A 27,398-nucleotide genomic window follows, 5' to 3' on the forward strand; every position below is an offset into this window, starting at 1 on the left:
TGGTTGCTCAGTTTATTCAGATCCCACATTTCCCCACCCTGTGTTGTGTATTGCCCTTCTCCTAAGTTACCCCATGTTTGAGTTGAGCGGCACAGCAGCAAGTCAGTCTAACAACAGATGCTCTCCTACTGCAGGTTCTGTCCCAGTCTGCTGTATGAAAAGCTGCCATAACAGCAAACGGAATCAAATCTTTAAGAAAATGAGAAAAAGTAATCTATTTTATAAATCATGCTCAGGACATCACCATTCAAATTAGTTACTAGATGATATCTTTGCACCTAGTTTTTGTTGATCAAAGTAGAAATAGTTATGGGCTACAATATTAGCATTCACGAAATCAAATGGTATTGGTCACCTTTGCCTAAGACTGGGGACTCAGAGCGGGAGTCAAGAGAAACAAAACAGCTGAACAAGAATTAAATCAGACTTAATGGCTTTGTTTATATTTACCACAAAATTTAAATGCTAAACATGCATATTCAGACAATGAAGCTAAGTTACAGATAGACTTGGTTAAGTTTATTCTCAGAGTAATTTCCCGCATTTACTAATATGTAATATGGATCTCAAAGATAAAATTCCATTATTTTTCTTTATGTCAGCAAATCTTCATTGCAGAATTCTTAATCTACATTTGTCCAACATAAAATTGTGAAGAGAGCTTTCGGTATTTAAACTGCAACTTTTTCATTCAACAAATGGGCTGATATAATTGGTGACATTACCGATCCACTCTTTTCTGGCAGCAACTGAATTTAAATTGCTCCAAAACAAAAGAGTCAAACACATCAATTACAATATTCACCCAACATTCTTAGTTGCAAAACAATCTTTATCTTCAATCCCACAAACAAAAAGCCTCTTTACTTATAGGATTATTACACTAACTGAACAACTAGTGCCAAAAACAATGTCTAGCCAGGGAGTCAAAATATGAGAAAATAGATTTTACCTTGCAACTTGCGTGGAGTGCTTGGTTGTCTTGACAACTTTGAACCTGATCCTTCAAGGCTTTGATTTGAAGTGATGACATTCCTATTCAAACCTTTAAGCAAAGAAAGGGTGAAAATTTGACCTGGTTGGTATAGATTAATAGACCAGATTCATTGAAACTGTTGTTCAGTTTTGCCAAATTTGACTCTGCATTCCAAGCGCCAAAATAGGAAACCCCTTGAAGTACTGCACAGAGACCTTTACGCGCATGAGAGCTGTTCAAGCCAGAGAAGAGGGGGGGGGAATAATATAGCCTATCATTCAATAGTTTGGATGCCTCTGGACAGGTTAATGAAAATATAATCCAACCCTCTGGAACAGGTGCGACTTGACTATGTGAATTTTTGGGAAAAAATCTTCGCAGGACCAGGGCATCACTGGCTCAGGCAGCATTTATTGACCTTCCTGAATTGCTCAGAGGGCAACTAAGAGTCAACCACATTGCTGCTGTGGATCTGGAGTCATGTGTCAGCCAGACCAGTTAAGACAGCAGTTTCCTTCCCTTATTTAGAATACTGTGTCCAATTTTGGGCCCTACACCTCAGGAAGGACATACTAGCCCTGGAGCGTGCCCAGCGGAGATTCTCACGGATGATCCCTGGAATGGTAGGTTTAACGTATGATGAACGGCTAAGGATCCTGGGATTGTACTCATTAGAGTTTAGAAGGTTGAGGGGAGATCTAATAGAAACTTAAAAGATAATGTATGGTTTAGAAGGGGTGGACGCTAGGAAGTTGTTTCCATTAGGCGGGGAGACAAGGACCCGTGGGCACAGCCTGAAAATTAGAGGGGGTAAATTTAAAACTGAAAATGAGACGACATTTCTTCAGCCAGAGAGTGGTGGGCTTGTGGAATTCATTGCCGCAGAGTGCAGCGGAGGCCGGGACGTTGGATGCCTTCAAGGCAGAGATCGACAAATTCTTGATTTCAGAAGGGATCAAGGGCTACGGGGAGAGTGCAGGGAAATGGTGTTGAAATGCTCATCAGCCATGATTTAAATGGTGGAGTGGACTTGATGGGCCGAATGGCCTTACTTCCACTCCTATGTCTTATGGTCGTATAGTACATGGGAAAAATCCATCTGGTGCACCAACAATGGATTTATGACCATATGATCATTAGAGACTATTCAAAATCTTCCATGGTGGGATTTGAACACACGTCTCCCAAACGTCACCTCTGTCTGAATTAACAGTCTAGCGATAACACTAATCCATCTCCTCTCTTAAAAAGGAGAAGACACAACCACCATACCATAGCCCGTCATCCACTAGATTGATATTCAGGACTTTGACCTGTAGTGGGAATTTCCCTGTGGATATATGCAATTCAACCAGTTTAGAAAAATGTTATGACAAGCGGAGCAGGTGAGATTTGAACCCAGGCATCCTGGGCCCAGAACTATGGGCACTACCCCTGCACCATACAAATCACCTATTCACTAGGTTACTGTAAAGGCAGTTTAAAAAGCAGCTGTTATTTGTTTTGCAACTTTAGTCCAACAGAATTTTAATGTGCCACGAGAGCCCTACGATATTACTCGAGTCAGGATGCTTGGGTTGAAGTCTCACCTGCTTCAGGGGAGGTGGCGTAACATTTCAGTAATCGAGCGACTAAATACAAGGATTGCAACAAACTTGGTCAAGAAAATACAAAGAAAGGAGGAGTGTGTTTAAAAAGTACTGAAAGGCAGCAATAACTAACAAATTTAATGACAGATGGAAGAGGAGGAAGACAGGAAGTGCAAGGCCATGGATGCGCTTGGACATAAAATTATAATAAAGAAGTATTTCTGACAGGGAACCAAAAGCAGAAGAAGCACAATTTTTGTGAAAGAGACATGCTGCAAGAATATGCAGGAACACAATTTTAGATGATCATGCTACAGAGGGTAAACTGTCAGAGGCCAGCCGAGTGTGTTTTGGAATGGAAGCAAAAGCATTAGTGTGGACTTCAGCAGCTGATGAGGTTAGCAAAGGTTATAATCAGAAGGAAATAGGTGTTCTTAACAGTCAAAGTTCTGTGGCCAGAAGCTCACTTCCCAGAGTCCAATAATAATGATGTTGTTCATGTTTTGGCTCTACCTTAGACAATTACTAAGGAAAGAGATGGGACCAGCAGCTAAAGAACAGACTGTAGTAGGGCTTAAATCAGCTAATTTTCAATCTTCCCAATACTTAACTGGAGGATGTGCATGTTTGTCTGTTGTTGGGTGTCAGATAACCAGACTGGAGTTTTAGAAATAGCAATGTGTTGAGAGATGGAGGGAAGTTTGAACCAGTTGTCGTTAATTTTTATATGAATTCTGACATCAATTCAGCTGACTGTAGATTAAAAATTGGAGATAGCCACTAAACATAATGTAGGCAACCCTCTGTTCTAGAACAGAAAATTCAATAGTAACAGCAAATCTGGATTTGAGGTGCAAAGTAATCTTCAAGTTTGCAATAATATTGCTTTGTAGCTATATAAAAATGGTAAATAGTGGGGGTAAGTTACAAATCCTCTCCTACCTACCCCCAAGGAAGTAGAACTCAGGGTTTTTGACCTTATACAGAACTAAGAGAGAGCATGGAGGGAGCCCATTCAGAATCAAGCCCAAATTGCAGTCAGAGCAAATTCAAGGCATACCAGTTAAATTACTTCATACAACACAAGTGGCCCTTCCAGTGAAGGAGTTTTGTTGAATGCACATTTTTGTGCAATTATGTAAAAAAACTGCTTTATTCAGCCGAGAAAGAATAAAGAGAAAGAGGCAAGCCATAAACCAAATCCAGCTCACTGCACTCCATCCAATCTGCATTTGCTTCTTTCACATGCTGTTCTGCAAACAGAGTTAGAAGAAACTGCTTTGTTGGGTTTACGGCAAGGAGGGGGACTTGACAGTTTGTAGAGAGAAAAAAAATCAAATCAATCTGACTCATGCTTCAGCATTCCTCAAAGCCAAGTAAATTGCAAACAAAAAAAAACTTAGCGCATGATGAGCTGCCTTTTTAAGAAAACCACAAACTCCAATTTCGAGGGCAATTTAATTCTTAGACCACACATGGTTGAACACTCAGCTAAATCTACTGAACCTTTTACAAATGGGTGAAATTTGAATGTTTCAAAACAACAGGAACAACCACTGATCACTTGAATGACTGAAAATTTAGTAACAAGATCATATCAACATCACTGCCCTAAAAGATCAGAAATGTTAAAAGCAACGTAAAATGTTGGACCATTTGAGAATCTAAAGAAATCCATGTCCATTCATAAGTTAATAAAATGTGAGGCTGGATGAACACAGCAGGCCAAGCAGCATCTCAGGAGCACAAAAGCTGACGTTTCGGGCCTAGACCCTTGAAGGGTCTAGGCCCGAAACATCAGCTTTTGTGCTCCTGAGATGCTGCTTGGCCTGCTGTGTTCATCCAGCCTCACATTTTATTATCTTGGATTCTCCAGCATCTGCAGTTCCTATTATCTCCATTCATAAGTTAGTTGGTTAAGACAACTACAGCAAACCCACTGTACCGTCCTCACAGTTTATGGTGGAATACATACCCTTGCACGGAGTCTTCACAGAAACCACTTTATTTTTCTGCAATGATTTGGCACATGGTGTTTGAGTACTACTGGAGTTGGCAGAGAGCGCACGTTTCCGAGGACCAGCTGCCTGATGGTTTGTTGAAGCAACTGCAGCTGGAAAAACAAAGTTTTGATTTTGTTTATAGTAACCATTTATGCAAGGTGTAGAGTATTAATTTGCTACTGAGGATAATGATTACGTGCACTGCTTTTTCACTTCTCCGGCCAGAGACAATTCTGACCTGTAGGGCCTCAAATCTCTCCTACGCGTAGACCAGAGAGAGCAGGTCCAGAATCTATCTCCGCCACAGCAGGGAACCCTGTGCTATTAGCAACCTGATCCACTCCATTTGTTCAGACAATAGTACCAAGCAGCAAATGCTGTGGTAATTTAGATTTATATATTTATGTTGCAGCCTGGAATTAAAGGTACTGATGATAAACAAGAGTTTGTTGTGTAATCATATGGCTAACCAGGAATCTTTCCCTGCTCTTATCATCTACCATTGCCACATTATAACGTGGCTTAAATACGAGTATTTTCAAATCGACACTCAATCTGTTGGGCCTTTAAATGAGCAGCTTCCTTGGCCATCAAGCCCTCAAATGGGACTTGAGCCTACAGCTTCTGCAACCATTACCACTGCACCAACAAATCTTCAGGTTGAGCATTCTGCAGCCTTGTAGCTCATCCTGAAAAAGGAGGAAGCAAGGCTTGGTGTTTTCTTTCTCTCCTCCCGTGCCCCCGCCCCAGATTACAGACATGAAGTGTGTGAAGAAAAGCAAGCTTTCTATTCGGGTATCAACTACAGCATTAGAAGTCATCACAACTGCTTTGCAACAATTTTTTACTATTAGGAGCTGCGACCTCCATGATAGATTTGAGGGGGACCTACTGCAGCTCAAATACGTTGCAGTGAAATGGCCGTATTCCTCCAACGATTTGCCATCTGGAAGCAATTTCCATTCTATCGGTGAACAAGTCCGCATCCATCGCTGCGCAGACAGGATCCTACCAATTCTTGACAGAATGTGCGCGAATCAATTTCGGGCAGAATGACTGCTAAAATATTTACTTCTGCGGAAATCGGGGTTTTGCAAGTTCTACGCTTTATACAGCAAAAGCATTAGGGCATCTCTGTTTGAGTACAAATTTTAACAATGCTATATGACTGAAATCACATGACCAGGCACAATCGGGACGTCAGCTTTGACGGTGCATTTAATATCGAAGCTAAATTAGAACATAGAACAATACAGCGCAGAACAAGCCCTTCGGCCCTCGATGTTGCGCCAGCCTGTGAACTAATCTGAGCCCATCCCCCTACACTATCCCATCATTATCCATATGCTTATACAAGGACTGTTTAAATGCCCCTAATGTGGCTGAATTAACTACATTGGCAGGCAGGGCATTCCACGCCCATTCCCACGGTCCAAATTCAAGCTCACCTTCGACAGATAGCTTTGGCCAAAGGTGACTGTCGATGTGTTCCGGTGCTCATCACTGAAGCGAACGGCATATTTAACCTGTATCTGTTCTGCACTCAATGCAGCCTCAGTCACGATTTAACCTCCACCAATTTGTTTTGGTTTGTCAAACACAGCACGGAACAATCAATCACGACAAATAAAGCTGCACACATTTGTTAAACTGTTTGTGTGCATTCGTAATCAGAAATCGGAGCACGAACCGGTCCCCAGGGGGTGTCCGTCTGTTTCTATAGTAATGCTTTTCCACCATCACAGAAAATGCAACTGCCTCTGAACAGACATTCCCCATCTTGTAGCTGATATCCTTAACTGCAGATTTTTAAGCGCAGGCAGCAATTCGCAATTCAATCCATAAAAGCAATCAAGAGGACCCCCATCCCCAGCAAAACACAATCTGAAAAAAAGGCTTCTCAACAACATTGATAGACTTACATTTTAAGTGCTGATATTTAGGTCGCCCAATTAAGACTGCTAACAAAGGAACAATACAGAAACTATAAGATCCAATTAATAGAAAGGTCACAAGCATGACATCACTCCGGCTTCCTGAAGTGTGTGGTGGCACAAGTGTCGAATTGGAGAAAATACGTGGAGAAAAAGTGGTATAGGTGCAGCTTCGAAGTCCCCCTGGTACGGTCATTGAAATGGTCCAGAATCAAGCAGACGAACTAACATTTCACCCTTGCTCATGCTGCCAGTTCCAACGCTGACCCTCAGTGAAATAGAGTGGAAATAACTAATTTGCTAGGCATGTGCGCTGTGCTTTAGCTACACACGCACAAAGAGATGGCCAATCAAAGGAAACAAAGCAATAGCATGTAAAATTCAAGCTTCATTTAGAAAAAAACTGTATTGTGGCATTTTTATGTTACGTCCTTCAAGAACAACCAATGTAGAAATAAATTCGTTGAATTAGACTTATGAACTAATGGTGGGAGCACATCATTTAATTCATTCGTTTCCAAAGAGGAATTCACGTCGTACTTTTAGTGGACCGCTTTTGTTCCTTGTTAGTTGTTGTAGGCTGTTGCTCGTTTCTTCGGAGCACTCCGCACTCGAGTATTTAAATCGGGGTCAAAACACTAAATAAGACCAGAAAGCAAATCCCAAGTTTAGTTTCAGTTGAATGCTGTCAAGCCATTCAGTATTCGAAGCGAGAATAAATGCCATTCTCACCTCAAATGTTGATTTTTTTTAAAAGTAAAATTCTTTGTGGAAACGAAATGCTAGCAAGTTCTTCTTTAGGTACATCTTTCGCAAGGAGCAAGATTATTGCAAGACTAAATTAAGACGTACAAAAAAGAATTAAATGGGCTGCAATTCGGGAGACTTTGCTGAAGCTGGCACGGATTTCAATTAGTCCCACTCCCCTACTATTCCCTGAACATTTGAATGGTTGTTTTTACAAAGATGTACCTTTTTTTAAAAAAAAAGTTTAGTGAATCTAACGATGCATTCAAAAATAATTTAGCCATTACAGTCTCAAAATCATAATTCATTTTCAGGAATGAAGAAGTTTAATGGTGAAATGAACAGCTCAGCTGAGCCCAAACTGAAGGGAAAGAGTACTTTATCTGATCAATGGCTGAGAGGAAATAGTGGCAATGGTAATACCATTGGACAAGTAATCCAGAAACTCTGACTATTATTCCAGGGGCATGGATTTGAATCCCACTGCAGCAGATGATGGCGGCATGATGAGTTCAACAAAAAAAACTGGTCTAATAACAAGCATTTAACTAGTGTCCAGTGGTGTTAAAAATATCCAGTTCACATGTCCTTGAGGGAAGGAAATCTACCATTCTTACCTGCCCTACATCAAACTCTAACAGAAACTGATTGCACTTCGGGCAATTAGGGACCAACTATACGTCTTGGCCAAGGCAGCAATGCTAGCATCCCATGAATGAATTATTTTTACAAATCCAAGCATATATGAGTTAACATACAATGACAGATTTATCTACTTCTGCATTTTCCATATTTTTAAAATAAAAGCAACAGGCAAAAGTCATGATGAAAACTGGTTTTGATTAATAATGCCAGTTTTACCAAATTGGCATAGGAAAGTAAAACTCAGAACATGACGACAACTTGCATAAACCTATGCTTGTTTTTCCAAAGATTGGCATATTTGGGTTAATTTCCCACAAATACTGGAGATAGTTAAGTTAGCACTTGAAATTCTTTATAGCCTTTCAAACAAAAACAAAGGCAAAGATACTTACATTTATTGCTGCAAGTGCTCTGAACACTCTGAATTGACACACCACTGCTGACTGATGACAGGCTGTTGATTCTTTGCAACCGAGAAGCTGGTACAGGCAGTTTGGAACCAGGTGTGCCTTTTATTGCATTCCCTCCCCAGTTCAGAGCAGGTTTCAATGATGCAGATCTTGGTTTCGCTTTAGAGTTTGCTTTTTGCTGATCTGTAAGAAATAATTTTTGGAAATTAGGCAAAAGCAAAATAGTCATTTAACCTTAAATGACATTTAACGTTTTCTTCAGTTGGAACCCAAAAAACCAGGGGCTCAGCACACACACAGAAAACAAGCATGTTTCCCCAATAAAGCATCCTGAAGTTTTAAATAAACTTTGAATATCTAGCTCTGCCCATACTCCAAATCAAACATTTGTGGCTTCAGATGAGCTTTACATAATTGCTGAAAAGCTAAATATATACCCTTCCCAATTCTTAAAACATTGACAATCAAGTTGAGACAACAAAGTGTGGAGCTGGACGAACACAGCAAGCCAAGCAGCATGTTAGGAGCACAAAAGTTGATGTTTCAGGCCTAGACCCTTCATCAGAAAAGGGGAAAGAGTGTTGAAGGTTCTGAAATAAATAGCAAGAGAGGGGGAGGCAGATCGGAAATGGATAGAGGAGACAATGGGTGGAGAGGAGACAGACAAGTTAAAGGGGCAGGGATGGATTACAAGAGAGTGGCAGTGGGAGAAAGAGGTCCCCTGAGGTTTGTTCGGAGGGAGGAGGGTAGCTTCTTCAGGTTAGGCATCCTTAGAAGAAGCTTCGCAGTGACCTGAAGAAGTTACCAACAATTTTAACTTTACTGCGGTTGGGAGTTGAAATGGTTTATGACCAGGAGGTGTAGTTTAGTGTGAACCAAACGCAGAAGCTTTGTTCCCCCGATGCAGAGGAGGGGGCCACAACGGGAACAGCGGACACAGCATATCACATTAGCAGATGTGCAGGTGAACATCTGTTTGATGTGGAAGTCGTCTTCTTAGGGACTGGGATGGGGGTGGGGGGGTATAGGGGCAGGTATAGCGCTTCCTGCAGTTATAGGGAAAAGTGCTGGGTGTGCTGGGGCTGGAGTGGAGTATGGAGTGGACAAGGGAGTCCTGGAAAGAGAGAGAGAGAGAGAGAGGTCCCTCCAGACAGCACATAAGGGTGGGGAGGGAAAAATGCCTTTAGTAATGGGGTCAGATTGCAGATGGCAGAAATGTCAGAGGATGATGCGTTGGATTTGGAGGTCGGTGGGGTGGCATGTGAGGACAAGGGGGAATTCCTTTTGGTGGTTATTGCGGGGACGGGGTGTGAAGGATGAGTTGCAGGAAATGCGGGAGTCACGGTCAAGGGCATTTTCGATCACTGGAGGGGAAGTTGAGGTTCTTGGGGGAAAAAAAGGACATCTGGGATCTTCTGGAGAGGAATGCCTCATCGCAGGAGCAGATGTGGCGCAGGCATTGGGAATAAGAGATGGTCTTTTTATAGGAATATGGGCGAGAGGAGGAATATTCCAGGTACTTGTGGGAGTTGGTCGGCTTAAAATGGATATCTGTTTCCAGGTGGATGCCAGAGATGGAGACAGAGACGTCCAGGAAGGTGACAGAGAGATGTATCAGAGATAGTCCAGCTAAACTTAAGGTTGGGATGGAAGGTGTTCGTGAAGTGGATGCATTGTTCTAGTTCCTTGTGGGAACATGAGGCGGAGCCGAAACAGTCAATGTAATGGAGGAAGAGATGGAGGATAGGGCCAGTGTAACTTTGGAAGAGGGCTTGTTCCATGTACCCTACAAAGAGGTAGGCATAGCTTGGGCCCATATGGATACCCATGGCCACCCCCTTTGTCAGTAGGGAGTGGGAGGAATCGAAAGAAGTTGTTGAGGGTGAGGATGAGTTCAGCTAGGCAGAGGAGGGGGACTGGTCGGACCTGCAGGACAGGAATAAGCAGAGGGCCTTTAGGCTATCTGCACAGGGAAACACAGGTATATAGGGACTGGACGCCCATAGTAAAAATGAAGCGTTGGGGACCGGGGAATTGGAAGCTGGAGGTAGAGAGCGTGGGTAGTGTCACAGATGTAGGTAGGGAGTTCCTGGACCAAGGGTGAGAAAATGGAGTCCAGGTAGGTGGAGATAAGTTCAGTGGGGCAGGATCAGGCAGAGACAATGGGTCGACCAGGGCAGGAGGGTTTGTGGATTTTGGGGAGGAGATAGAAAGGGGCAGTGCAGGGTTGGGGAACAATGAGGTTGGAGGTCACTTCAGGTGATGAGGTTGTGGATGGTTTGGGAGATGATTGTTTGGTGCCTGGGGGTGGGGTCATGATCAAGGGAGCGATTAGGTGGTGCTGTCGGAGAGTTGACACCTGGCTTCAGCGATGTAGAGGTCAGTGCACCATACTACAACTGCACCTCTCTTGTCTACGGGTTTTACGGTGAGGTGGGGATTGGAACGAAGGGCTGCCCGTTCTGCGGGGGAGAGGTTGGAGTGGGTGAGAGGGGTGGAGAGGTTGAGGCGATCGATGTCACAATGGCAGATGGAGATGGAGATGAAGATGAAGATGAAGAGGTCGAGGGAGGGTAGGAGACCTTGGGGTGGAGGAGGAGGTGCGTTGGAGGCGGGAGAAGGGGTCAGTAGGAGGGAGGGTTAGGTTCATGGTTAAAGAAATAAAAAAGTGTGGAGAAGGAGGAAAAAATTACTCAACGTCCAAATGAGAGTTATATTCATTGATGTGTGGGTAGAGTGGGACAAAGGGGAGTCCTTTATTGAGGACTAACCATTGGCCCTCAGTAAGGGGGAGGAGGCAGAAATGGAGAAGACTCGGCAGGGCTGGGTGTCATTGTCTTCTCTAGAGACGTTGGCTATGAAGGTGACAGGCGCAGCGATGTCGGCCGGCAAAATCAAGCATGTTGGTGGAAGTGGCATCCTTGATGCTTGCGTTAGCAGCAACACGTCCTCCATGCCTGTATTGGCCTCAGAAACAGAGGTGGCGACATTAGCAGTGTTGATGGCAGTTGTACCAGAATTGGCGTAACGGGTGACAGCAGGTGTGACATCATCTGTGGAAACCGTTGGTGCTCCAAAAGGTGGCCACATGCTAATGGTGGCAGGCACATGGCGGGAAAGGCTCTGGATATGGTGGCAAGTACCAGCGAGTTGAAAGTACTTTCGGTTTTTTAGTATCTAATATAGCCAAGTAAAATTGAGAGTTCAGATTGTGGATCTTGCAAAGAATAAGAACAAAAACAGGAGAGGTCCTTTGCAAGTGTGGTAGAGGGAGGTTCCGAGTTGGGGTCTAACATCATTTAATACAATCACTGTGGTAAGAATTCACTATTTGTTTACTTGTCCAAACTTCCATATACTTAAGGAAAAGCCGTTAGTTCCAACGTCAAGCTTGTCATTAACTATCTATTTAATCATCACATAAACCATTAACGTGTCAATGTATGCGTGTGTTTAGTTAAATACTTCACACTAATCTAGTGCTAACTACACTCAATTGCTGATTATTACAGAAAATACATGTCGACACATTAAGCATTGCTGTTGACAACACAGTTCTTTTTACATCTCCCCTCTTAGCTGCAGACAAAAAGTGGGCAACTTCAATAAAGGCTTTACAAGTCTAGACCAACTAGAGCATGCACGGGTTGATGGCAAATTTTGTCAGCAGTGGGCCAAGAAAGGACAAAAGTGCTCTACGTTATGGATAGGCATTATCTCTTTACAAGGTCCAAAATTTGCCTATGGTTTAGTGAGTACTTTGGGAGGGAACAATGAGAGATTAAAAACACGGAAGGGTGAGTCAAAGAATTGAATTGCAGTTAGGACCAAAAAAAACTTTGCTAATCCCAAGCAGTTTGTGCCTTTTCCACAGTCTTCATTCCTGCAATAGCTTCTTAGGACTCTTACACAAATTCACACTCAGCATTGTGATAAGGATGGAAGATTTGACTACGTCCTCTTCCAGGCACTTCTATTCTGTGCCACATACACTTGATGGACATAGACTAAGCACAGAATAAAAATACTTGGAGGGAAATTTTTCATCTTCAGTGTCTGCATAGTAATCACCTGATGTCAGTTACTTGCTTTTCACTTCAAGCGGGAACTGCCCATAACAGTCAATAGGGCAGTTTGAAGAGCAGTGCAAAGTCAATTACAGCCACGTGCAAAACCAATGCAATTGTTATGAACTCAAGCTTCATCCACTTTTACACAAGGGTGAAAAACACCCCATCTCCAAACAACCAATATCCTAAAGATAAAGATCTTATTGATATCACAGTCAAAGTCCAAAACAAGAAAAACTGTTCAGAATTAATTAATACCAGTTTTCAGAGTGCAAAGACCTGAAAAGACACCAAATCTTGACATCTCACTCAAATGAACACTGAGAGATAGCACAAAGTGCAGACTTTTGAAGTCAAAGTCGATACAGTTAGGAGCTGGAGGAACAAAGCAGAGGAACAGGACTGAAAGTGTCTCAACTCAAAATGTAGTCTTTCCCGTTATTCTGATGCTGCCTGATCAACTGTGTCCCTCTAGCTCCACGCTGGAGAATAATGAACATTGGTGATGCTAACAGACAGCAGATCATTGTGTGATCTATTATGCAAAGAGAATAAGACAGGAAAACTCAATTAGTCACATTTTATGAAAGGTCAACAACCTCAAATCCACAGATGTTTCAATTTGTTCAGTACATCTAGTTTGTTGGTCTTCTGGAAGTTCTCCAGTGTCATAAGTATTCTTTGTATTTACCTTAATTGTTTTCCACACAAATAACAAAAAACAGGCTGTCAAAGGTAGTGAGCAGATAATTAGGTATCCAGGAGGAAGAAGGTAAGCTTTGGGGTTGAGAAAGAGAACCTGGCTGATCAATCTAGATTGAAACTCTATGAAGTTTTCCCATGGTTTGAATGGGCTCAAGGAAGTCAGAATAGTCCACTATCCTTTTTGTTTTAAGGAAGAGAAAGAAACCATCTCTTGATTCGATTGCTTTAAAGAGGGACCTGAGATGAGCATACCTTTTGTCCTAACTAGGAGGACTTAGGCAAGACTCATCCTGGGGAGTTCCCGGGAGGAATGTGAATGTGTCGAGTGGGTCAGTAACTGCATCAACCAGAAAGACACTAATGTTGTGACTCAAGACGTATTTGTGTTTACTTTTAAATACACCCTGCAATTATGGACTCACCACACATCTACCTGTCCCACCCCCATTTTCAGACACCACACCCCACAGCAGTTCCCAAGTCCAAGCATGTCTCATTTTATGAAAATTGCTCATTCCAATTTGGGTCTACCTATTACTTTCAATCTGAGATTATAGAATTAAAATGGTCACATTTGAACATACACCAAAAAGACAGTAATTTGAGGAAGCAGCTCACAAATTACAATTGGAGTTGAAAGAATGGAAGTGGGTAGAATGGCAGATGGTTGATTAAGAATACAAACACATAGCAAAGAGTGAAAACAAAAATGGCCACTTAACTGCACTGATGCTAAAAGGCATAAAATTAAAATAAAACATGGCCTGTGAAAATTTCAAAGCACAGAGCTGACTAGTCTGTCTTCTTGCCATTCACGTGAACATCAAGAACTCTATCTCGTTCATAAAACAATGATTTAGAGCTCAAAAGAAAAAAGCCAAGGATGAGAAAAAAATCCAAATCACAATCTGCAGAGGGCAAGACAGGTAACTTACAAGTCAACATCTAATTAATCTGCCTATGAATTCAACTAAATCTTTGATTAACTTAAATTTAACTAAAAACTTACAAGCAAATTCAATACATAAAACACAGGTGGTATGTCATAAATTGAGAAAACTAAAGTTGCAAGCATTGTTCAAGAAACGGTGGTAAAGATAAGCCCAACGATTATACTACAGAGCTTAACCTCTAGTGATGGAAAAGCTTCTACAAAAAAAAATTTCAGGATAGAATTACTAGACAAATGAAAAAGGTGGGTTGATTACCAAGAGTCATCATGGATTTCTGAGACGGAAATTGTATTTAAGTGACTGGGAGGATTTGTTTTAAAAATAAAACAAAGATGTAATAGAAAAGGTTGATAACAGCATAGCAGTTGATGTGGTGTAAGAATTTCAGAAGGCACTTGTTAGTGACAGACTGGTGAAGTTAGTGATAGATCATGGGCCAAAGAGTCAATAGTAATGTGGTTACAAAATGGCTGTGGAATAAGAAACAGTAATAGTCAGTCAATCAATTTTTTCAGGCTGGAGGAAGGTCTGAATGAGAGCTCCCCAGGGGTATGTATTACGACCTTTGCTTTCCCTCAGATGAGCTAGGTCGACATGGGCAGAGGACAATTTAAAAGTACATCAGATAGTATAAAACTTGGAAGAATTGTAAACAGAAAACAACAGCATGGGACTCTAGGTCATCAGGGGAGTGGGCAGATAGATGGCAGATGAGTATCAAAGAAAAAAGTGCAAGGTGTTGCATTTTGGTAGGAAAAATGTTGCAAAATGCAAACAGGGCCGGAAGAACTGCAGATACTGCAAATCAGAAGCAACTCAGCAGATCTGGTAGCATCTGCTGAGAGAAAAGTAGCATCAACATTTCAGCTCCAGTAATCCTTCAGTGAAAGGGCTTTAAAGATGCTGCCAGACCTGCTGAGTTATTCAACTAAAAATTTCCTGGAACAAGAGACGGTCCAAGTCTAAGAAAGGGTGCAGGAACAGAGGAACATGGGTGGTAACGTGCACAAATATGTGAAGTGGCAGGACAGGTGGTGTAATTAAAGAAGATAGTATAACAGAGCTTCATGAAGTTGGGGCACATGGTACAAGAGCAAGGTGGTGATGTCTTGTACAATACACTTGTTGAACTTCAGCGTGAGCATCACAATTGTTGTGACATTATAAAAAGGATGCAATTGCATTGGAGAATGCAGAAGCGATTTAGAAAGATGGTTCTAGGGATGAGTGAGCAATGTCAGCTATGACAATAGATCCAAGTAGTTGGGGGCTGAGAAAGGCTGACACGAGATGTGACAGCAGGTTTCAAAAATCACAAACAGGCTAGACATTCTTTTTGGAGGTCAGATTCTCCCTATCAGAGGAAGAACAGGATAGCAGAGATTTGAAGTGAAGTGAATTTCAGAAAAAGGGACGAGAAAGAGAAAAAAAATTTTCTCCGAGTAATTATGGCATGGAATGTGCTGCTTGAGAGATATGATGGAGGCAAGTTCAATGGAAGCATTTAAGAGGGCATCGAGTGATTTGGATACAAGGTGTGCAGGGCTATGGGTTTAAAAAAAGTTATGGGCAATAACTACTGAAGCTCACTTGAAGAACCAGTGCATACATAATGGGCTGAACAGCCTCCCACACAAAGACTTGTGTGGTTGGAAATCTGCTGAAAGTGTTTCCAACTTGATCCCAGAGTACTGACTTAAATAAAAACATTGCAGTGAACTTAGGAGGTGGGAAAGTTCTGGGCATTTCAAACTTCTTGGGTTACAGTGGGATACACTCAGTTTTAGGAAAAAGAAGTTAAAAAGGCAAGAGCTCAAGAGCAGCTGCAAGTCCTTATGTTCCTGTTAGCACAAGCATCCATCCTCAGAATAGATGGGCATGCTTTCTGCAGCACCATGGTACAAGGAGACAGATGAAAATGGAGAAGTGGAAAGAAATATGGCAGCATTAAGGGATGCACAGTTCATCACAGAAACTCTTCTTTGGATTTGTTACCAGGGTGAGCAATATCCGAAGTCAGGTTTTCACCATGGATGGACAGCTGAGGTTTGTTGTTTCAGCACACCTTTGGGAAATTCTGACCCTTCATTGGACCTGGACTGCGTGCAGCAAGTGCTTCCAGTTGAAGCTTGAGCTCAGGATTTGAATTTCAAAAGGGGCAGCTATGATCACAGCACAGGGAGGAAAAACGTGAATGATGTTTATTCAAACAGGAGAGAGTGTTAAGAGTAGAAAAAAAGTACACCAAATGAACTACTGGACTGAAGGGGCTGCTAAAGAATGAAATGGGCCAGGCCCACAGTGCCCAGAGTTTGAGAAGACTGGTCATCTAATTTTGACATTTGAAAATTATTAGAGGTCTAAACTGGCTGGATACACTGATATTTTTCTCTAGCTGGGGACACAATTAGTGGACAATCTCAGAACAAAGAGGTAGGTCATTTAGGACTGGGATGAAGAATGAGAGTCAACTGGTAATCTTTGGAATTCACAGGACCAGATAGCTGCGAGTGTTTCAGACATTATCTGTGGATTTCTACCTACTGAACACAAAGCAACAAAACAAGAACACAGAATAGTGTTCTGAAGTCTTAACATCTGCCATTATCTCACTGAAATGCTGGGAAGGGTTATTTCTATTTCATGCAGGCTCCAGCATTTCAGTGAAATAATGGCAGATGTTAACTAGAGTTCAGTAAATGCAACTGCAGAATATCAGATAATATTTCTGTAACAAAGAAACAAGTTTGACAGCATGATACCTCTGTGCCAGATGACAGGAGAGCAGAGTGCAGAATATTCTGCAGAGGGAGTGAAGTGAGCCAGAAGCTGGAGTGCCTATCAGGACCAGCGATGGTCAAACTTGCAGGAACAGGGAGGAACCTGTCAAGTGTGTAATTCTACAGATACACTCAATTATTCCCAAGTACTACGAGGAACATGGGAATCTCAGAAGGATGGTGCAGGAAGAAGGGGCTTTGGAAACATTTCTAGGATAGGAGGCAAATATTCAGCAGTGAGAGTGTACCTCAACAGAACTAGGGTTCAGTGAGATACTCTATCTAGTGTGGTTGAGAAGTGTTTTAACTAAAGCAGGAGTCAATGCTCGACTAATTGTCAAACTTAACAGCCAGACAAAAAGAAATCTGATATATCCAAAGGGAAGTTTTTGCAAAAGAAGAGTCAGTGACAGCTTGAACAAATTTAGCTTCAAGACAAAAACCAAGTATACTTTGTTATTTAGACATTGAATTCAAGTTTCAATTGTTGATGATTGGAGGTGCAGACAGTAGAGACGATGCCATTTGATGTGAACAAACGTAGGCAGGTAAATGATAAAATGTAATTTGATGTAAAGTGAAGACAAGCATTGTCAGAATGGATCAGTACATGCAATATGAAGTTAATGGTATAGTTCTTACCAATGTGCATGTATAGAGAGACATCAAGATTCGCATGTCTTCACACTTTTTTTTAAATTCACAAATGACACTGGGACATTGTTAGCTGGGCCAGCACATATTGCTCATTCCTAGTTGCATTTGAAACAGTGGTGACTGAGCTACCTTCATGAACTGCTACAGTCTATTTGGACATGCCAAGTCATGGAGACTGGTCGGTACAGTAGGTGGCGCCTTGGCATTCAAACAGAGGTGTTGAGCACAACAGCAATAACTGGAGTACTATAATCAAGTTGTCTAGAGTGTGCAGACGAGACTTGGAACAGAAGGTTCCAGAGGCAGGAATTTACTTACAATGTTAGAGGAGAAGCTGGGTTTGGATGGTCAAACACAATTCAGAAGCCAGAACAAGAATATTCTTGTGGCTAAGAAAACTGCATTCCCAATATAATAAAATGTGAGGCTGGATGAACACAGCAGGCCAAGCAGCATCTCAGGAGCACAAAAGCTGACGTTTCGGGCCTAGACCCTTCCTTTTGTGCTCCTGAGATGCTGCTTGGCCTGCTGTGTTCATCCAGCCTCACATTTTATTATCTTGGAATTTCCAGCATCTGCAGTTCCCATTATCTCTGCATTCCCAATAGTTGATTGTATAAGAAGTAGGCAAGAGAGATGTGCGGATGTACAGTGTTTCAAAAAAAAATGTTAGCAATTGCCATGACCTGCAGTGTACTGTTAGGATGTCGGATGCAGAGATGATCAACTTCTAAAAACTGAATGGAACAGGAACAAGCAACCCATGACAGACCTGGGAATTTGTGGATTTGCTCTGTACAGCACTGGAATATTTAGATGGTACGAACAGTCTCTTCTGATTCCCTGACTTGTGTACTTTAAGCAGCATACACGAAATGAAAAACTAGAGAGATGTAACCTAACCAGTAGTAAAGAACTAAGAAACGAGCAAAACATGGGTGTAAGGAGAGTGGGCTGTTGCCCTGTAATCAATGTACCAACCAAAATGGACACATTGCAAGAACTGGAGGACATAGCATTTGTAACAATTATTGCATGATGGTCAAAAGCTCGAGATCCAGTTCGAACATCGAGCCAGTCAAGGACAATAGTGGGAAGTTGTGTGTGGAGTCCGAAGAGATAGGAGAGGCACTAAATGAATATTTTTCATCAGTACTCACACAGGAAAAAGACAATGTTGTCGAGGAGAATACAGAGATACGCAGGCTATTCGACTCGACAGGATTGAGGTTCATGAGGTATTAGCAATTCTGGAAAATGTGAAAACAGATAAGTCCCCTGGGCCAGGTGGGATTTATCCTAGCATTTTCTGGGAAGCTTGGGAGGAGATTGCAGAGCCTTTGGCTTTGATCTTTACATCGTCACTGTCCACCGGAATAGTGCTAGAAGACTGGAGGATAGCAAATGTTGTCCCCTTGTTCAAGAAGGGGAGTAAAGACAACCCTGGTAATTATAAGCCAGACAGCCTTACTTTGGTTGTGCGTAAAGGTGTTGGACAGGACTATAAGAGATAGGATTTATAAAAATCTAGAAAGGAATAGTCAACATGGTTTTGTCTCACAAACCTTATTGAGTTCTTTGAGAAGGTGACTAAACAGGTGGATGAGGGTAAAGTGGTTGATGTGGTGTATACAGATTTCAGTAAAGCATTTGGTAAGGTTCCCCACAGTAGGCTATTGCAGAAAACACAGTGGCATGGGTTTGAAGGTGATTTCGCAGTTTGGATCAGAGGTTGGCTAGCTGTAAGACGACAGAGGCTGGTGGTTGATGGGAAATGTTCATCCTGGAGTTCAGTTACTAGTGGTGTACTGCAAGGATGTGTTTTGGTGCCACTGCTGCTTATCATTTTTATCAATGACCTGGATGAGGGCATAGAAGGATGGGTTAGTAAATTTGTGGATGACACTAAGGTCGGTGGAGTTGTGGATAGTGAAGAAGGATGTTGCAGGTTACATAGGGACATAGCTAAGCTGCAGAGCTGGGCTGAGAGGTGGCAAATAGATTTTAATGTGGAAAGATGTGTGAGATGATCCACTTTGGAAGGAGTAACAGGGAGTGTGTGTACGGGGCTAATGGTAAGATTCTTGGTAGTGTGGATGAGCAGAGAGATCTCATTGTCCATGTGCATAGATCCCTCAAAGCTGCCACCCAGGTTCATAGGGTTGTTAAGGTGGCATATGGTGTGTTAGGTTTTATTGGTAGAGGGATTGAGATTCGGAGCCATGAGGTCATGTTGCAGCTGAACAAAATTCTGGTGCGGCTGTACTTGGAGTATTGCGTACAGTTCTGGTCGCCACATTATAGGAAGGATGTGGAAGCATTGGAAAGGGTGCAGAGGAGAATTACCAGGATGTTGCCTGGTATGGACGGAAGGACTTATGAGGAAAGGCTGAGGGACTTGAGGCTGTTTTCGTTAGAGAGAAGGTTAAGAGGTGACCTAATAGAGAGACACAAGATCAGAGGATTAGATAGGGTGGATAGTGAGAGCCTTTTTCCTTGGATGGTAATGGCTAGCACAAGGGTACATAGCTTTAAATTGAGGGGTGATAGATATAGGACAGAAGGCAGAGGTAGGTTCTTTATTTGGAGAATAGTAAGGGCGTGGAATGCCCTGCCTGCAACAGTAGTAGACTTGCCAAGTTTAAGGGCATTTGAATGGTCATTGGATAAACATATGGATGCTAATGGAATAGTGTAGGTTAGATGGGCTTCAGGTTGTTGCGCCGACCTGTGAAACCATTGAGGGTCGGAGGGCCTGTACTGCGCTGTAATGTTCTATGTTCTATCAGAATCCAGGGGATGAAGAAAGGCTGAGACAGAGGTGTCAAGCAGTCTGTTCCAAAGCCAATAAAGTAAATGGATTGAGGGGTCTTGAGGGACTTTTACATAAAAAGGTTCAAATAGAAGCAGATTGAACGGGTGGGGTCAAGCTCCCACAAAACCAGGACTTTTAGCCTTCAGTAACAGTTGTTGGGTTCTTAAAGCTGGATGCAGAATCTCTTATTCCGCTGTTATAGCTAAAGCCTGGGGTTCTCTTCCCACTGCTGAAATTGCACATGACACAATATTTTGCTGAATTTGCCTTTGCCAACTGTTTAGGAGGGGTTACTATATTGGAACAGTTAATTAGTTAATATTATTGGTGAAGCATTGACCATTACAGTTCAGCTCTATTAGCTCACCTCTTAACCTTCTCTCTAACGAAAACAGCCTCAAGCTTATTAAAAGTTTATTTTGTCTGTATTCATACACCTTAATTAAAATAAACTTATTTCAAACCTGGTAGTCTGACCAAGCGAATTGCAGCCAGAACAAACATCTAACACTTCTCTTTAAAATGAGAAAAAGTTAGATCAAGACTATCTTAGTGTATTTTGGGGGTGGAGGGCAGGGGTGGTTTGGTCTGGTCCATAACACAGGCAATGAAGACATTTTGGAATTACGAATTAATAAAGTAGAGCTTTAATATTTCAGATCAATGACCATCAGGATGTCGTCAGCTTGACCTATTGTCTCTGTCTCTGACACAAAACAACCAAGTGTTTCAGCAGATTTACGGTTTGCACTCAGATTGTCATCATCCACAGGATTTTGATTTTAAAAAAACGCACACATTACCACCTTTAGCAATGAATCACACATACCCCACCCCAAGAAATGAATAGGATATCACATTTGTTAAGGCAACTCCAGTGCTAAAACAGTTGTTCAGTACACAACATTTAGATCTCATCCATATCTATCAGTCAGCTAGTCAAAACTTGACACAATAGTGGTACTAGTCTAGCAGTGCTTCTCCAACAGCAGCTTCTAATACCTACATTGTACTTACCATGTAGACCCCAGATGCTGTGAAATTTGATCCAGATTTACATGCACAAATTGCTTCACTATCATAATATTCAGACCAATGCATTACTGGAGTGGAGTGGACTCAACTCCCAAAATTCTACCACTGAGGATGTGGTAAACATGTGCAATCACAACAATAGTCACGATATTCTGAAAATTTCATGGAAAAGTCAATAGGTTTAACATTCACATGATTTGAACATGAACTTATGACAAGCACTTCCACACAACATGATGATTAATATGAAGTGCTTCCTCAATTCTTCTAATAAAAAAAAATCACTATTTCCAGTCAAACCCATTGAATTGCTCATCCCCACTTTTAGCAACATTCCATCACCAAGAGATTCATAGAGAACAGTGAAATAGGCACCCAGGGCAATGATTTCTAGGTTGGAGATCATGTTTGAGTCGAGGTGGCAACTATAGACAGCACGTAATCCATAAAACTAATATGTTGTGTACATGAAATTTAAGTGTTGTGTGTAAACCGTTTGGTTAAAATTTTACAAGTCACCTTGGCCATTAATAACAGCACATCACTGAATCTTTTACATCAACTGTCCTATAGTTTCATACCAAGCTATGGTATTCGAGTACAATGATATTTCCACATAGTATTTTGTTGCGCTAAGTCTGCTTTTAACATGTCATTTTAAACATTCAAGCAAAAGCAGACTCGCCAAAATCAACAATACAATGGCTATGCTGCCAGATACAAAATTAGGCATCTTTGCACATTACATTAAGCTGGTTTGAAAACAGCTGACACCTTTGAATTAAAAAGAGGCACTTACGTGAAGATTAATTACGGTTGCTTTAAAAAAGTCAATGTGCCTTTCAAATATAAAATATTTGCATTAATAAAATTGGTAGACAAATTGTTTAAGCACATGCGTTGGACCAACAGCAGCCAAATTTCAAACTACCAACCAAACTCAAGATGAGTCCTGTCAATTTGCAAATCCAAGATTCCAAAAAAACTGCTCAAAAAGATTTTTAAAAAAAGCCATTTCCACAAAGCTTCATCTTGTGCTTGAAGACATTTGGTGAGAACGTCGATACGGGATAACCAAACGTGCACATTGCTGGAGAGAAAAGAGTGCCAATTGGCTAGCAATTGCACTGATTGGTAGATGGGTTGCTACGGAGAATACACCATTCATGTTGAATAGTTAGTGCTAGGCTTGATTTACAATTTGAACTGGGCAAGTTGGCCGATTTTTCAAAGCAGGATCTTGACCATGATCCAGTGAATGGCTATCACCTATTTTGTGAAGTTGGAACGTGCCCAGCTAAATCGCCCGAAGTATTTACATATGAGCACAGGTTCACCAAATCGGAAGGTATATTTCAATGCATAAATTTATGTTATACTCAAAGATCAAAAAAGAGCAATGGGTAAAGCTATAGCAGTGTAGTTTACTGTAATATTCTTAGACATTGGTGGCTTTTGAAAAAGCCACTCATTTTTCTCATTAGTTTTAAATATAACTGCAATATATTAATGACAAGGCCAAGATTTATGGATTAACCATTCACTATTTTACATTCCTAGTGGTAATATTGCTTGAGTTTCAACCCAGAACCTCAAGACTATATTTTGGGACCATAGGTCTGAACCTCAAAATGACAGATAATGAAATCTGAAACAAGAAAGCAAGTGTAATGGTGACCACTTCACTACTGTTGATTAGTGACACCAATTTTTTTGTTTGAATAAAGCCTATATCATTTAGGGCAAGAAATCTGCCAACGTTGCCTGGTCTAGCCTAAATGCAATGTGAGATAGTTACTGAGAGTGACTCTTCCTTCTGAAAAAGGAAAAAAAGGGCAAAAAAAAACGCAGGCATGCCCACATCCCATGAACAAAAAAACCTAAGACAACATTTGGAAATTTTGTCCTATTGTTAGTCCTAAGAGTTTTGCAGCAAAGTAGTTCTGTATATACCTCTGTTGGAATCAGATGTCTAAACTTGGATGGGTACCGCTCCAAACACCACAAAATGCTTCATACCATCTAGGACAAAGTAGTTCACATATTAACACAACATCACAAGCATTCACTCTTGCCATCACTGATGCTCAGTGGCATCAAGATATACTGCAGAAATCCACTAAAGCTCCTTAGCACCTTCCGGTCCCATAAATGCTACATCTAGAAGGGCAAAGGTAGCAGATACATGCTAACAGCACCATTTGAAAAATAAACCCAATGCCACAGACCACCCTGACTTGGAAAAACATCACAGTCTTCTTTCACTTCGGCAAAATCCTGTAGCCCTCCCTACCAGCAGGCATTAGCTCTCCAACACCTTGCCAAGTGCAACAAGTTACAAGTAAATGCCAACCCAGCCAAAATCTGAGCTACAAACTCAGACACATACTATTCATCACAACTGAGTGGCTCACTTGACTTTTCAGTAGTTATTTTTCCATGTTCACATCGCATGAAGGAATGGAGCTGGCCAGCATTTACAGCCCACAGTAAATGGAGTGAAATCATATGGTCATTTTCCCAAAGCTGTAGTATCCTGAAAGAAGGAAGAAATCCAGTGTTGTTTGAAAGGCACGATCAAATGGTTTTCCAAGTATTGCATCTGAATGTGCAAGATACCAAGGTTTCACCATAAAAATCAACAGTGGTTAATTTTTTGTCTCCCAACATGGCTGACAGGAAAAGTTACACACATGCATTTCAGTTGGAGGTGCAATGCCTGACTTATTATCTAAGCTTGCTTCTAGAAGTGGAACTGCTTTTGACAAAATTGATAGTGTCATCACAAGTTGCACTTGTGTTCCACAAATTAAGCTATGGTTCAAGTTTAAGCCTGTTTAATTCTAAGTTCAGCAGCTACGAGGCAAATTTAATGTTAGCCTTTGTTTCTAAGGAAATGGAGATATTGCTAAAAAGTATACAAGGCACTTCACAAATCACAGCTAAATTTTGGTACCGTTAGTGAAAGGAAAACATACTGACACTGGAGGCAGGTGGGACTAAGTTCATGTGGCTGATCCAGGAATGGAGGAATTTTATAAGCAGATGTTTAATAGCTTGGCTTGGTACACAAGTACCGAATGAGAGGCAACCTTATAAAACATTATATTACTTGCTTAAAAAGGGCTTGAAAGCATAGATGCAGAGCTAGGCCTTAGATTCCCACAAGAGAACCCAAGTACCAGAGAACATAATGTCACCCAATGCTGCTTCATCACTCCCCCAACCACCCCCAACCCAAGTACTCAAATCTGTAGATTTCCCTACTGCAGGGGCTGTATCATTAAGTATATTCAAGGCTGAGATTGGTAGATTCTTTAGGGTTATGTTGGGGGGGGGGGGGGGGGGGGAAAGAAGAGGCACAGAAGTGGAGTTGACAACGGTCAGCCACAATCGGAATGTCAGAGCAGACAAAAACGGGCTGAATGGCCCAATTTATTGTATCTCACAGATGGCACACTCAACCGTCTATTGTCCTTTGATGTATTTCACATTTCTGTGGCAACTTCTAACACCAAATGCTTGGCAGCTGAATGCAGGCTTATTACAAGCATTTAAGAGGGGACAAATAAAAAGATTTGAGAAGACAAAAACAAAAAAAGAAAGCATTTTTAAAGAACATGACCAAAGGTTTGCAAAAATGGACAGTCAGTGTAAACTCAAATGGTCCTGGAGAGATCTGGGATGTGACTATTGAGATTAAGGCTGCCCTCCAACATGCTTCTTCCACAATTAACATTTTTGCTGTGCTTTTGCAAAGTTTAACAGAAACTTTATTTTAAGATGTCTTTAGTCTTTTCTCCCTGCTTCAAGCAAATTGCACTGGAGAATCCAATACATTCTCATTTGATTTGCTGAGCATTAAATAAATATCCCAGACATGGAAATGTTGAGTTCAAGAGTTCTAGAAATGCTGAAAATATTAAAACCAAAATGTGAGATATGTGAATTCAGTCAGTAATGTCATAGCATCATGTTGATTTTAATTTCCATGCCAAAAACTTAAAGCATAATCCCGCCCTCAAAAGATTTTTGTTCTGACAAATATCATTCAGTAGTGATGAAAGCAGCTTGTTTAAAAAAAAATCACCTCAATATCCTTCTTGTCAATTTGCACTTTTGGACTACATAATTACAAGCGAAACAACACCTTGGGTTGCAAACCCAGGCTTGGTTCTTGTCATATTTCCCTGAAATTCTGCCACCAGCTATAAAATAGTTACAAAAGATTAAAAACAACACCAAGGACACTTATCATTGCTCTGATGCTTATAGCCAACCACTTGAAACCATATCTCATCTTTACATGGCAATACAACGCATTCAATAACTGTTGATTCATCTTCTTGTACATAGTTGCCAGCAACTAAATATACTGATTTCAATAGTGTCAAATTACTCTATATATTAAAAGAAAATCACCCACAACGCTCGTGACTCAAACTTAAAATAATAGGAACATGCGAAACCTTTACAACTGACAGCCAAAGAAATAAATCACACTGAGATTACCACGTGCCATTTCAAACGGTGGCACACAGGTAAATGATGGAATCACAATTATACTCCAGTTGGAGGGCATTCAATCCATCATGCCTGCACCAGTCCCATTACCTTGTGCAAATCTTTCCTTACCCCCGCCCCCCCGCCAAAATCTCTAAAATCTCATGTCTATTAAAGTCATTAACGTCCTCTTGAATATCTCAACTGAATACCTCAATTGAATCTACCTCCACCACATTTCCGGACAGTGCATCCCCAAAATAGTGCTAAGTGAAAAAGTTTTCCTCATTATCCTTACTGCAGCTGCAGATCACTTGAAATGGGTGCCCTTATACTATTCAATTCTAAAGTATCATCTCCCCACTGTACAGCCTAAATACTAAAAAAAAGAGGATTTTGAAAACTTGTATCAAATCTCCTCTTGGTCTGGTCATCTCCAAGGATGAAAAAAAGTGCCACATACACAACATCCAGAGCCTCCAAAAATTGTTTTCTCTTTGGATCTTCAAGTAAACACTCTGTGCAATGTGCCAGCATCTTCTGGCACTAGAATCAAGCTTGCCCCACCTCAGAACGTCTCTCTCCCAGGCCTGAAAAACCAGTTTCAAAATCTCCCCAACCCCAACATAATCCCATGTCCAACCATCCCGCTCATGTGCACCTCGACTTGACAACCTTCTCTCCCACCTATCCACCCCCACCATTCCCCACTTGTACTCCCCTATCACCATTTCCACGCCCCCTTGAGAAATGGGGAGATGGAGGGGGCTGGGAAATAAAGGGGAGGGTCCTGACCCGAAAAGTTCTTGTCACTCCATATGGGTCTCTCAGGCTCCAACATCTGCAGCTCTTGTTATCTCCCAGCTTCTTCGATCGGTCCTCAGTTTAATTTTCTCATTCCTCAAACCATTCTTGCTCTCCGATGCATTCAAATATTTCTTGCAATGTGACCTTACAACTACATACAATACTCCAGCTGAGGTCTAACAGTGTCTTATCCAAGTTCAACATTACCTTGTTTTTGTACTTGTACTTATGCCCTTACGACAACCAATAAAAAGGTGCGTTCTTAAGGTTTCTCTCCATCTGTCCTAGCACCTTCAATGGTCTGTGCACATGTGCACCAGGTTTTGACTGCTCTACACCCCTTCTAGAATTATACCCCCATTTTATTGGTTTTCTATGTACCATAGTGCATCACGTCAAGTTTTCCTGCATTTCAACTCATTTGCCACCTATCCACACTCTCCACCTTAATGATCCATGAAGGGGAGATTAGATTAGATTCCCTATGGTGTGGAAACAGGCCCTTTGGCCCATCAAGTCCACACCGCCCCTTGAAACATCCCACCCAGACCCATCCCCCTATAACCCACACACCCCTGAACACTATGGGCAATTTAACAGGGCCAATCCACCTAGCCTGCACATCTTTGGACTGTGGGAGCAAACCCATGCAGACACGGGGAGAATGTGCAAACTCCACAGAGACAGTCCCGAGGTGGGAAATCGAACCCAGGTCCCTGGTGCTGCGAGGCTGCAGTGCTAACCACTGAGCCACCGTGCCACTAGGCAA

General features: G+C 41.6%; 1 protein-coding gene across 4 annotated transcripts in view; it reads right to left on the minus strand.

Moving 5' to 3' along the window:
* Window positions 1-27,398, minus strand: part of mtus1b (microtubule associated tumor suppressor 1b) — a 168,713-nt gene that overhangs the window by 86,771 nt on the left and 54,544 nt on the right. For all 4 annotated transcript variants that reach the window (XM_048531381.2, XM_048531374.2, XM_048531357.2 and 1 more), the window contains exons 4-6: window positions 8,287-8,487; window positions 4,541-4,678; window positions 953-1,045 (exon numbers count right to left, since the gene is read on the minus strand). In XM_048531381.2, coding sequence (XP_048387338.2) covers window positions 953-1,045; window positions 4,541-4,678; window positions 8,287-8,487 — 432 coding nt within the window. The remainder of the gene's footprint in view (window positions 1-952; window positions 1,046-4,540; window positions 4,679-8,286; window positions 8,488-27,398) is intronic.

Source organism: Stegostoma tigrinum, chromosome 1, assembly GCF_030684315.1.
Source record: "Stegostoma tigrinum isolate sSteTig4 chromosome 1, sSteTig4.hap1, whole genome shotgun sequence".
Lineage (NCBI taxonomy): Eukaryota > Metazoa > Chordata > Chondrichthyes > Orectolobiformes > Stegostomatidae > Stegostoma > Stegostoma tigrinum.